This window comes from Cuculus canorus, chromosome 7, assembly GCF_017976375.1.
Source record: "Cuculus canorus isolate bCucCan1 chromosome 7, bCucCan1.pri, whole genome shotgun sequence".
NCBI lineage: Eukaryota > Metazoa > Chordata > Aves > Cuculiformes > Cuculidae > Cuculus > Cuculus canorus.
Genome location: NC_071407.1, coordinates 9,389,562 through 9,403,521, shown reverse-complemented (window position 1 = coordinate 9,403,521; position 13,960 = coordinate 9,389,562). Strand labels below are relative to the sequence as shown.

Below are 13,960 nucleotides of genomic sequence, written 5' to 3'. Positions count from 1 at the left end.
CAGCTCCAAGCTCCACGCTCCAAGCTCCAGCTCCAAGCTCCAAGCTCCAGGCCCCAGCCTCAGCCCCCAGCAACCAGCCTCCAGCCCTCAACTCCCAGCCCCCAGCTCCAAGCTCCAGCTTCCAGCTCCAGCCCCAAGCTCCAAGCTCCCAGCCCCAAGCTCCAAGCTCCAAGCTCCAAGCTCCAAGCTCCCAGCCCCAAGCTCCAAGCTCCCAGCCCTGCGCTCACCGCCTCCCGGCCGCCGCCCGGCTCGCGCCGCCACCGCCGCATCCTCCACCGCGGCGCCGCCGTTCGAAACTCCCGCCCCCCGCAACGGCCGCCGCCGCCCCGCCCCTCGGGGCCGCCCCGGCCCCGCCCACCCGCAGCATCCCGGCAGCGCCGGTGCGGGCGGGGGACCTCGTCGTTGGCTCTGTGGCGATCACGGAGCCGTGGTACGGGCTGGGTTCGTGGAGATCATCCAGTTCCACCCCCTGCCAGGGGCAGGGGACACCTCCCTCTGGGTTGATACCGAAAATGCCGGCGAATAAATGCATATAGAATGCATATATAGATGTTAGAATGCATATGTAGAATAGTTTCGGTTGGAAGGGACCTTAAAAGATCATCTAGTTCCATCCCCCCTGCCAGAACTCTCGAAGACTCGTTTTGGAGTAATAGAAAGCAAGTATCTTGTCCAGTTCTGGAATCCTCAACATAAGAAGGAGATGGAGCTGTTGGAATGGGTCCAGAGGAGGGCTACAAAGATGATCGGAGGGCTGGAGCACCTTCCCTACGAGGACAGGCTGAGAGTTGGGGTTGTTCAGCCTGGAGAAGGCTCTGAGGAGACCTTGTAGTGACATTCCAGTACCTGAAGGGGCTACAAGAAAGCTGGGGAGGGGCTGTTCACAAAGGCTTGTGGGGATAGGATAAGGGGCAATGGGTATAAACTGGAGAGCGTCAGATTTAGACTAGACACAAGGGAGACATTTTTCCCTCTGAGGGTGGTGAGGCCCTGGCACAGGCTGCCCAGGGAAGCTGTGTTGCATTTGAGATAGGAAATACTGCAAACAGAGGTAATTACAGAAGAGACATCTCAGCACAGATCACACTGCACACAAGGCGTTATCATCTTCAAAGAATGAACAGTGTCTGGAAAAATACTGTCTAAAAGAAAACACGCTGTCAGAGAAAGAAACCATGCTATCGGAGGGACACTGTTAGCATGGTTTCATTTTTTGTTATAGGAACTACTTCTTGTATCAGGATCAGGCTGCTCAATGCCCCGTCCAGCCTGGCCTTGAACACCTCCAGGTACGGGGCAGCTACGACTTCTTTGAGCAACCTGTGCCAGTGCCTCACCACCCTCACAGGAGAAGATTTCTTCCTAATATCTAATTTAAATCTCCCCTCTTTCAGCTTGAAGACTTTCCCCTTCATCCTATCCTTGTCCTATGACTTCATGATTCTGTGATCCTTTCCCTGCAGTCCCTGATAAATGGTCCCTCCCCAGCTTTCCTGCAGTCCCTCATAAGTACCAAAAAGCTGCTGTAAGCAGTGGATAATAAATTTCAAGACGGTATCTTTCTTGATTCAAGTTTCTTTGTTTGTCATTAGTTTACTGTTCTGGACTAGGCCAGTGCCACCTCTTTCCAATGAATGTTCTCTAGGTGAGCTGCAGGAGCTGTTGTGGCTGCCTCCCTGACGGCAGTCCAGGGCACAGCCACCACTGCTCTGAAAGCAGCTGCAAGATTTTAACCATGTTCTCGGTTTTCTGCAGCTCATTTAATTACGCACCTTTAATATGATGGTACTTCAATGACTGCAGTAGCAGCATGTATTGTGAAAAGTATCTTATACTACTATATATTAAATTACAAGTGCATTAATTATTCATCAGATTGACTGGAGAGGAATCTCTCTTTGCTGCTGCCAGTTTTGCAGCTCTGCTTGTCTTCAGCAGATGCAGCAAATGAGCCAGAATGGTGTCTCCTTCCCATCCCTCATCCCTGATTCCTTGGCTTTCCCCTCTGAATTCCTCTTCGGCGGGTGATGGTCACAAGCACAGATCCTCATTGCTTCACACATGGTTTGTCAACATTTGCAAGAAGTAAAATGTGCTGGAATGAGTGAGATATACAGTGTTGCTAACAGCTTTCCACAGAAGACAGAAGTCTCCCGGCTAACATATGCTTATTTAAAATACAAGAAAATGCACTTAGAAGGGAAAATTTGAAAAGCCTCAGTGCTTCATTAGGATTTTACACAGGTGCTCAATGGCTCTGCCCCCTTACACAGTGGGTAGCCTTCAAGGAAAATCATGAACTTCCAGACTAAAGATAGAAAGCAGAGGACAGAGTGCTCTGCTTCCCTCTGAAGTGTTCATGTCTCACCTGGAGGCAGAGGAAGCAGCTGTTCAGCAGTTCCTGTCTCCATCTTGTGCCACATTCCTGAGGGTTAGGAGGCATCCAGATATTCATGAAATACCTTCATACCATCCTGAAGTCTTCTGTGCACCACTGGCAAGACACGCTACAACTGGAAAGCTCTACCCTAGATTATATGTATATAGACACTATGTTTTTCCCCTTTTTTAGATATTTTCTCCATTCTTTAGCTACGACGACTTTCTCAAAAGAACCCTTTCTGCACTAAGTCCAGTGGGGAAAACCCATTAGGGAGCCAAAAGGCTTTTGCTTAATCAAAGTACAACCCTTACAAGGTGCATATGTACAGCCAAGATATCTAGGAGTGGATTTAAGAGAGATCGAAAGGGAAGTCTCCATGTAGTCTTGGTGCCTCATGCTCCCAGCCAGAAACCTTGTGTTACCATCTTAACTACAGAGTTCAGGATTTCAAACACATCAAGAGAGATCCATCAAAAAGGAGGGGAACACAAGATGCCAAATCAGAGTGCCCTTTTGCTTCACTGCAAGGCATCTCTCTTAAGGTGTGGTCTGGCCTCTCCTGAATCAGTCAGGGATGGGATTTGAACCTCAAAAATGTCCAGTAATCTTCTGAGCTACAGAGGAAAACTAGAAACAAGAACACATCATGGAGAGACAAACCAAACAAGTGAAAGTCTCAAGTTAACTGAACTGCATTATTGTTGAATTAATGCTTGACCTAAGTAAGTGAGAAGGAGTTCCAGTCTCCCACAAATATCAATGGCTGAAACCCTTCAATGAGTTTTGTGTAAACTATGGGAGCAGCTGGAAATTATAACCTTACCCTAAACAAATATTAAAAGAATCACTATAATTGTGTCTTATCAAAGTTTATTCACCAACTCACAAGATAGTACACTATCACCAGAAAATTGACGCATGTAAAAAAGACACGCTGAAACACATTCAACTCAGCATCATCCCAAGCAGTTCAGCACTCCAGGTTAGACTCTAGAGCAAATCAACTGCTTCTTGTTTTCCAGAAACGCTCCCTGCAAGACTACCGAGAATCACTGTCTCAGGTGTGCACCAAAAGGGTTTTCTCTAAAGCCAGGGTGGGTACATGAATGTAATAAAAATCATTGCAAAAGGACAAGTTATGCCCCAATCTATTTCAGACAATCGGCGTCTCTAAAGCCGTTTTTGCTGATGGTGGAGACAGCTCCCAGGAATCTGTGGCAGCTTTCCAAGAATTTTAGATGCTAATTACCATGGTTTTGCACTACAGTCTGTTCAGCAAATCCTAGTCTTAATAAGTCCCAAAATGTGACTACTAACAGCATAAAGAGATGGTGCCTGCAGCCTTTGCACATTCCTACTGACATTGACTTGAATTGGAACCCTTAAGAAATCAGTGGGAGTTAAATGTGTAGGACTCAGCCCTAATTAACACGAATAGTATCTTCTCAAGCTCAGTGCATATCAGCTCTTGAGTTGCTTCAAATGCCCAGTTTTCTACTGCATTAGAAACATATCATTGCAAAGTCTGTTTTTTCACACTCTTGCATCTGCTTCTGCTTTGGTCCTCCTTTTGCATTCACTTCCTAGAGACGTTAGGATTTTTCTTTATAAAATCAAGCTTCATAATTCAGTTGATCTGTTAGAGTTTTAATTAAAAACGTAAACATTTCACCAAACTTTTAATCCTTTCTCTTAAGGGAACACAAGACTGAGGCTTTAAATGGCATTTCTGCAGGTGTTGTGCGAGATGTTCTCCCTACACTCCAAGCTTAACTCTAGCTATGCTGTCCTGCTGTTGCAGCACACATACTAGCTTGAAATGAACTTCTGTAATATATTAGCCAGAGATTTGGGATTCAGCTGGCAACTATTCTGTTCCCTAATTTAAGAGTAATCCCGGGAGACAGCAATAATATAAAAGAAAACATTCCAACTGTGTTTTCTTCTCCCAACAAGTCTCCACTGAAACGCAAAGAAACCCAAGGCACAATCTATAAAACAAGGAAAATCCTGCACAGTCACTGCTGTGAGAAGCCACAGAGAAGCCAGAAGGGGGTATTGTGAATTAAACAGGGGATCTATATCCTACCTTCTGTGCTTTCTCAAGCAAAACACTTTTTTCAGATGAATCACACCATCCTTTAATTTGCCACTGTATTTGAGTTGCAAAGCATTTGGCTTCCTTCTAGTATTAGGGAAACTGGATAGCAGAGGAAAGATCACTGTTCTGCTAAAGTGTTACATCAGCATATTATTTTAAATCTTAGGCCCATCATTTTGGTTTAGCAGGTACAAAATGTCTACACCTACTCTTGACAGCACTGCAATATTTTTCTTAATTTCTTAGTTCTCACAGCTTGCTACACCTACTCCCTGAATATCATCAGAGTGTGCCAGTAGAAATCTATCCAGTTCCAATTCAGCTTTATCCTAAATGGAAATATAGGACGATTTGTACTGGACACTGGGAAAACAATTTGCAAAATTTTTATAACTGACTTCTGTTTATTTTATTTCAAACAGAAAAGCAAAGTGTTGCCATTGATTGCCACTGACTGTGATTACCATGACATATAACCATTACAGACTGGTAAAATGGGCAGAGACTCTGGAATTTAGGGTGTTTACCCGAATGTTTACTGAAGACAGGCCTTAGTTAAAAGACAAAACTGTTAGCCTGGGTAACTCATTTCTTCATTTCAACCTGCTGACATCAGTTGAAATCTTGACTTTCCATTGGCTTAGCTGGGCAGAAGGTCAACATGTAGTCCTATAAAACAAATTAAATACAGGTAACTACTGTCATGTGCTTCTGCTTCAATTTTGATTGAATAAGGTTTAAACTGATCATCTGACCAACAACAGTGAGTTAAAGCCTACATCTGTCAAGGTAAAAGCAAAAACAAGAGAAAAGTTTGTAGACTCCATTTTACTTAACTGAGCAGCCTACAGAAGGTATCTTCTCTAAGGCACTCATGGAAATGGTCAATGAAGATGTCGTCCTAAAACATGGGATTATTTTCTGATAATTAGGCAGAGGCCAGAGCCAGACTAGCTTAGAGTAAACTCTTATTATTTCAGGTGTTCTCAGATTAGTTTTATTTTGAGAGCTTGCTCATCTTCTGCTCAAGTTTCTTTAATATTCTGCAGTCCTACTTCTACTGCTATAGTGCTCCAAATGGCACTGGGGCCGGGTCTCTGTGCAATGCTTTCCTATAATATATATGGCATCATCAACAAAACATTGATAGCATTTGCTTCAATGAACTATTTTGTTGTTTGTTGTATATTCCTGTAGGATTTCTAAAAGAAACTGTAGAAGGCTGACAATGTGTAATAATATTTTCCTGATAGGAGTGCAGAAATTGGCTCTTCTCAGTAGTCCTGATGTCAATCCCATCTTGAAATACCCCCAGATTTACTATCGCCTCCTAAAATCACCATGTATGAGATAAATGCACTCAAAATACATTTCATAACAGAAATAATAAGCTACAAAAAATTCATCCCTGTTTGAATTAGAAAGCCATTTCTGAGATCAAACCTGAAAATCTTAAATATCAAATTAAAAACTGCAGTTTGACAATCCTCTGTGTCTTAAAGGTGATCATGCACAAGTTATGGTGTGGTTAACTGAGGTAGACTAGTCACATGTATTCTACGATTTCTACTTGGGAGACAAGAGGTGGTGGTTTTGAAGCCAATTCACATGTGTTCTCCTCAATGTGAGATGGAAGCATTTCTTGCTAATGATATTTTTTGCATAATAAGATGACCCAATTTTACTCACCATTATGAAAAAGCAAGGGTCGAGGAGCAAGATTTTACCTGAGGTTGGCTTGTCAGAGATTTCTATCATCCTTCTAACCATTTCATGGCCTGTTAAATGAGCTGAGACACCACTTCATGTCACTGTTAGCATTTTAAATTATAAATAATGGTGACAATAACTAGCATCTCATGTTTTCACAGACAATTTCATCTGGAAAAATAAAAATAACTAGTTCTGCCTGGATGTATGGATGACTTACACACGTGCACATATTTACTTACTTATTTTAAAAAACAGTTTGAGTTCTCAGAAGCTATATCTGCACTTCATTCTAAACATGTGTTTGTACAGGGTCATCAAAATGTCATCAGGTTGTTTAAAGAAAACCCAGCAAACAGCAAGTAATTTTTTCATAACAGGTTCTCTAAGCAGCTAATGCGGACCCAGAGGGGATGTTATCCAAGTCTGATCGGGGGGACAGAGGATCATCTGTTGAAGATAGTACCCAAATATACTTGTGCAAACAGTGTTTGTGCACTAGAGCCCACAATACACAGCTTTAACCAACAAGTTAAAATCTTTGCTTTCGCTTATTTTTTCCCAAGTTGGGAATATCATCCCTGACCCCATCCATCAACAATCTCTGCAACACTGAGTCATCCTACCCACTCATATAGGCATTAGATTTTGTGAGGGAAAACACAAGCAAAAGCAAGCCACTACTTAACATAATTTTTACTTCATTTATTTCATAATGTGGACACTCATACCACAGTCTTAATTTTTTTAAATCACTCCTGCTCTGTCATACAGTCTCTTCCAGACCTGTATCAACTTCCATCTTTAGAACACCAGGAAGAAGCTTTGAGAGACACGAGCAGCTGTCGCTCTTCAGTTGCCCTTTGTGTTGCTCAAAGTGTCTCCCTAGAAGTATATCTCTGGCCACACTTTAAGTGAGGGACACGTTCTTTTACACACAAATGTGTGTTGTTACATATCCCTGCTACACAGACGAGTACACGCTTGCTGAATTGATTTAAACAGACAATTGGCACCAACAGGCACTGAAACACCCAGAACTTCATTGGCAGCTTCCATGCAGGCAGTACCCACACTACTAATCTCAACAGGTTTTTCTCATCACAACCTCAGTTGCAAAAATTTTTAGGCACTCCTTCTAAATTATCCTACTATGTGGCATCAATATGTTGGTGGAGAACAACTACATTTTTGACCATTTTAGGGGTAGTAACTTTCATATGTAATTGGCACCATATTGGTTTATATGCCACCAACTGAATTTTACTGGCAGTCATCCCAACAATTGGTTAGAAAGTGGTCCACAGCAAACAAACTTCTCCACATTATGTCTCTGAGGGTTCCAATTTTTGTAAGGGGCAAATTATTCTCGTATTGCTAGTGGCTTCACCTCTGGACATTTCTAAACTAAATTTACGGATCTAGTCAAATAGCCTGATTTTAGGTTAAAATGTTTCAACAGAGAATGGGAAGCTGCCCTAACTCAGATCGTGAGTAGCACGTCAGCTTTCATATAATCTGACAGAGAAATGTGGGGAGGAAATTTCACACACCAGGAAGGCTCACCTGAGTTTAACATAAATTAGTCAGTCTGGAGACAGGAGCAAGCCCCATTTGGATGGGATCAGCTTGGGCTCTGTTCCTGCTCCCTGTGGGAGGATCTTTGGCTGCAAATTGTATAAAGTTAACAGCCATCTGAGGGCAAGAAACTTGAAGAAAAGACAGAATGCACCCCATCACAATATTTTTTTTTCCTTTGGTGAAGACATGTCATTCCAGATTTCAGCCTCATATGGAGATACAAGTTTCTCATCACACAGCCTTCAAGACTTACTGCCTGAAAGACAGAAGTGTATGTGAAAACATCTGCTTTCGGGAATCTTTTTCCATACCTGCTGTTACTTTTTTTTCAAATTATGAATGTTCTTGTTTTCAGTGAAGATGTGCAGTAGTAGGAGCACCATATTTCCCAAGGACTGCACCTTTTACTTATTCAGTTTTTCCAAGGATACATATGTTAAAACAGGCTAGAGCATGGTGTTGTCTATGTATTTGCTACCTGCATATATATCTTTAGTTTACTGCACTTTTAAGCCTCTGTAAATGAGAACATGTCATCAACTTCAGAGCCTTCTTTTGAAAAGAATCTGCCCTGTGCATAAAACTATTAGCTGAACCTGCTCATGTGCTCATCCTCAGTGCCTTAAAGTGGTAAATATTAAAGATGATCCATCATTTTGCTCTGAGTGCTGCAGATTTATTAACTGTAAAGGGTAGCATTCATTATAATAATCAAAATACAATTGGTCTTTGAAGGACAATGAACTCGTCACTTATTTTGCACCACACAAGACGTCATTTTAACATAGGCTGTTCGGCACAAAATACCAAATGGAAATAAAGGCCCATTTCTGCAGTGAGACAGCACCTAACATTCCCACAATATGTACCATTTAGACACAAGCAGGGCTGCAATGAGAGACAAACAGTGCCTTGTCTTCATGCTGACCCTGTGTGCTCAGGTGAATTTCACCTTCTGTGTCTAGCAAATTTCCACCCTTGACACATGGAACCTGCTGTCAAAGAGGCAAAGGACTTCTGAACAGCTGTGCGACCACATTGCTTTCTTTGCTTGGTTTGAGCTGTTGCTTGACTCTGACATGAATACTGAACATTGCTAGTGAAGCTAAAACACCAGAAAACAGGCTTTTTCATCTCACTAGAGCTTAGGGACTAATTAGTTCTCTGTACTTTCCTACTAAGTCCATTCCTTTATCGTAGATCGTGTCCTTCTTCTCTTCATCATATAGGAAGCCTGTAGGTTTAAGGAAGCCTGTCTCCAGTTACTTTGAAACCTCCATTAATTCTCCTCATTCAGTGTCCTACCCAAATGCAGAACACCCAGCCTGGCATTCATTCTCCCACGAAAGCAATGGTTGATCCCCCAGAACTTTACATGTAATGCACAGTTCTGCCATACTTTCTCTCTTCTGAAGAAATGCAGTTTTCACTTCTTCAGCATGTTCCCTACACCAAGAGTCCATCTTTAATATATGAGGTTTGACAAAACCTCTCTCCCCTGCCCCGAGACTAACTCTATAGCTGGGAATCAGGAGTGGGAGAGGAGAGACAAAAGAGATGGTTATAGAACATGTTCTAATCTGTTACAGCAAGACAAAGCTCTGCTCAATTGCTTCACTCAATATGACTGGACGCATGTTCAAATATAGACGTTATCTTACCCTTGGTTGGAAAACATCAGTGTGGAAGAGTGAAGAGCAAGTTAACATGAAATTTCTTGTGAAACTGAAGAAATCCACAATGGAAGCTTTTCACTTATGTAGTGAGGCTTACGGTAAAGAGATCCCAAATACCAAGTCAATGCTCAAAGGGACCCATTTTTTTCTGTCTGTAGAAGTTGTGAAAGCAAAACAATGGAGATCCTCAACAGCCTTTCAGAAAATGATCTGCAGAATTGCTTTGACTTTAAACATTGTCAGCATGGTATGCAGCTGTGTGTCAACTCACAAGGGAACACTTTTGAATGTCATCTTAGCTGATTTTCTTAATTTGTTAAATAAAAAGAGTTACGGGCACAGACTCAGTTTTTTTGTGTCAGACCTCGTATGCCCACAGCCACATCTCATCTGACAATTCTCACCGGGTATGGGCTAAAGGGTGTTAATCAACCCAGAAGAGAACACTTTGTCCTCTTTTCTTTTTGCTCAGAAAAGCATGCAGCAGTATGGATGGAGAAGAGGAAAGCTAAACAGCTGGAGTCAGCTCCAGCCAGGGGTTACCCATGGGAACACTAATGAATTTGGAGAATCTGCAGAAACGCTGGAAACTGCCTGCAAACTCAGTAGGATAAACTGCTGCAGGACCAGGAGCAGTCTTACAGCATGCTCCCTCTCTTTTTGCCATGATAACAAAACTCATTTGGAAACATGGACTTCACTTTTTTTTTTTTTTTTTTTCAAAAGATGGTTTGACTTTCACTGGCCAGATCTGAGCCCCTCTAAAGAGGAGAGAAAAAAACGACTAACCAGCATCAAACAGCCATACAAATACAATACATACATTCACATTCTCTTCCTTCCCATTCACTCTTGTGCTTCTCAGTCACTATGCTGGAAATGCACCACAGAAAGTCTCTTTCCTACTAGGTGGGTATGAGTGCCCATAACAGTAAAATAAACATTGGTGTAGTTTGATATATCACAAATATATTTGCATGTAAAGCTAATATGAGTCCCCGTTTAAGGCACTACTAGCATAAAAGTCAAACACCAAGAAAAAACAAGGCACTTTCCGGCTCACAAATGAACTGAGATGGATAAGCATACCTATTTCAGGCATAGCTTTTACAGCAGAATGAGAGGGCTGTGCTGCTTGCCAGAGCCAAACTCATAATCCCATAAAAAGGCCAGATCACACAATGAAAACCAGGGTGGGGAGTTCTGGCACGAAGGGGAGAGACAAAAATTTCTGGCACTCCTTTTCAAGGCAAACCAGTAAACAAACAAGGGAAATCAGAGGCTGCTGAATGCAGCCAAAGTGATTGTAGTGAATCCAGTTCTACACCACATGAGAAAGGTTCCTATAAACATGTCAGCATCAAGAGTTTGAAGGGGAAAGTGGCTGCGAGTAAAACCAAAACTTACCTATTTCCTTGTCTAGGATGAGGAAAAAACCCAGCAGATTAACAACTAGGGTAACTCATGAAAAGCAACCTGATTTTATAAACCTCCTTTTTCTAGCCACCTTCAGCAAGGTAAGAATTATCAGTCAAACAAAACTTTCAAAGTATGCTTTTTAAGCTTGTAAGAAGCTTCAAAATAGGAAAAGGTCAGCTAATCAGTTTCTACTCAAAATCAGAAACTACAGGACCCAGCATGGCAGATACAGATCACTACCTCAAAAAAAAGCTGAATACATTGAAAGTTCCCACCTTGCTTGCAGAACCAGGCGTGTTGGTACATGCTGGTTTCATTTAAATAACTTTTATCCTTCTGAAAATCTTATTGCAAAGAGTTTAAAGAGAGAAAGATGCACACAAATAAACTGGATAATGCCTCCCCAGCATTTGGCAGAACTTCAGGATGAGTCATATGTTATGGATGTATAAATTTGGGGTTTGTGTGAGTGATAATGTTAGATTCTACCCTCTCCAGATTTAAATCACAGGGGATGAAGCTAAGACTAAAATGCACACTTAGTGATATATCAAAGGGAGACTGTTCTTCTCCAAATCCTGAGAGGATGACTGAACTGCACATCCAAATAGGGGCATAAGGAGTAGATTACTGAAGAGATGAGGATTAGGATCCCAATTCAGTAAAACAAATATTTAGAGTGCAAGTAAACCCTGAGAAATCTTGCAAGAATTGCTGGGGGTAGATGGTTGTTGGATTTCAGATCTAACTGACAAAACCCTTGTGGCTTAGGCTGCAGATCAATGGGCTCCTTCAAAGCCATCAGTGTTTTCTGTTCCAAGGACCCTGAGGGCTTTTGTACCATCAGCTGGATCTTGTGGGTGGGTGTCAGTTCTAAATGTGGATGGAGCCTCAGGTATCTAACCAGGCTAAGCTCACCTCACTTGTATAGCATTCATCTGCATCTGTGAGCATCAGCACCAAGTACCTTCTCCTGATGTGGGGCGGGTAGGAAGGCAACCGGCACAGCAGAGATAATGGACAACAGAAGACAACAGCAAAGAAAATGTGGACCGAAACAGGGTCACAGACATACTTCTGATCCACATTTGGAGCCCCACATTTGGAGGCAAACAGTTCAAAACTGCTCCCTCTGGATGTCCCTCCTAGGTTTTGGTACTGCTTAATGACAGAAGGGAAAATCACATTTAGACAAGGTAATATAGGACAACTAACTCATGCAAAACGTTGCAGTCTGGATGGCAGCACACACACTTTAGAGATTAGCTGAAGCTCTGAAATGCAATTTGAGTAACTTCCTTTGATGTGCCATCTGGTGAATCATTTACTGGGAATGTCTTAATCACATCAAAGGCACCTATCAATGCAATTGGATTTTCTCAGTGTTTAGGACTCTGCCTGTATATTGCAACCAAGGAACAGATATATTAGTGCAGAATTAAACTTTATTAGAGTGCTTTCTCCCACAGTAATAAAAAAAAAAATCTGCAGCTCATTACCACGATGGCCTCAAGCACTAGATTATGAAAGACCTCAAAAAGGCTGCTAATCTACAATCAGCCTTGCTCATATTTCTGAAAATTTGTAAAAATAGACACACATCTGTGGTATAGAACCATAGAATTGTTTGGTTGGAAAAGACGTTTGAGATCATACTGTCCAACTGTACCTATCCATCACTAAACCAGATCCCTGAGCAGCTCACCTACCCATGTTTTAAATACCCCAGAGATGGTGACTCAACCACTTCCCCTGCAGCTGTTCCAGTGCTGAAATTTTTACCAATTTCCAATCTGAACCTCCCCCAGCGCAACTTGAGTCCATTTCCTCTCATCCTAGAAGCATATTTGCCTATCAAGGGGACCGGCTGGCAGCATGCTCCAACACCAATAACACCTGCTCCTCGTACCCAGAACTGGAATCCCACTACTACCTGATTCCCCTTCCCTAAATTGTGGGACTAAATTAAAGTCACGAGTTTTTGTTTGTTTTTCTTTTTTTAAAAAAAAAAAGTCTTTCTGGCTACTAAACATAGTTTAAAGAACCACATCCAACTAGACTCCCAGAAAGACCTGGCAAGGTTATAACTATTTGCACGCATCAGCCTTGCTACTTTAATGGTTTCAATTGCTTTATCCCTCAGCATCTCCCACACGCTCCACATGACTCTGCTTTTTTATCACACCTAACAGGGCCCCTGCAACCCTCAACACATCCCAGCCACTGGGTGCTCAAGGCCAGCAGGGGCACAGGGTCAGTTATGCAGAGAGGGACGAACCCAGCTCAGCTCAGCTCAGCTCAGCCCAGCCCAGCCCAGCCTGCCCTGGCCCCACAGCCCCGTCTGTGGACCCGCTGCCCACAACAGTGCCCAGCATCCCCTTCATGGGGTGGGGACCCAGGTCCTGCTCCCTACTCCGGTCCCAGCCTGTGCTGCTTCTGGTGTCAACGCCCAGCATCCCCTTCCCTGCAGTGGGTACCCAGGTCCTGGTCCAGCCCTGTGCCTCCGCTCCAGTGCCACTGCCTGCAGCGGTGCCCAGCATCAATCAGTTCTGGAATCAACATAAGAAGGAGATGGAGCTGTTGGAACAGGTCCATAGGAGGGCTACAAAGATGATCAGAGGGCTGAAGCACCTCCCATACAAGGACAGGCTGAGAGAGTTGGGGTTGTTCAGCCTGGAGAAGGCTCCAAGGAGATCTTATAGCGACCTTCCAGTACCTGAAGGGGCTACAAGAAGGCTGGAGAGGGACTGTTACAAAGGTTTGTAGTGATAGGATGAGGGGCAATGGCTACAAACCGGAGGGGCACATTTAGACTAGACATTAGGAAGAATTTCTTCACCATGAGAGTGGTGAGGCACTGGTACAGTTGCCCAGGGAAGCTGTGGCTGCCCCATCCCTATAGGTGTCCAAGGCCAGGCTGGATGGGCCTTGGGCAGCCTGAGCCAGTGGGGGGTGTCCCTGCCCATGGCACGGGGTGGAACTGGATGGGCTTTGAGGTCCCTTCCAACCCAAACTATTCTATGATTCTATGATCCCCTTCCCTGCCGTGGGCACCCAGAGCCCGCTCCCCGCTCCGGGGCCGCTCCCCGC

The 13,960-nt window shown here is 43.3% G+C and overlaps 1 protein-coding gene across 2 annotated transcripts in view; it reads right to left on the bottom strand.

Annotated features, from left to right (window-relative positions):
* RTKN2 (rhotekin 2) overlaps positions 1-13,960 on the bottom strand; it is a 202,326-nt gene that overhangs the window by 53,548 nt on the left and 134,818 nt on the right. Inside the window, exon 1 of one of the 2 annotated variants that reach the window (XM_054070961.1) lies at positions 228-301. The exons of the other annotated variant lie outside the window; for it this stretch is intronic. Coding sequence (XP_053926936.1) covers positions 228-269 — 42 coding nt within the window. The 5' untranslated portion in view covers positions 270-301. Of the gene's footprint in view, positions 1-227; positions 302-13,960 lie in introns of those variants that run through there. 2 annotated transcript variants of the gene reach the window in all.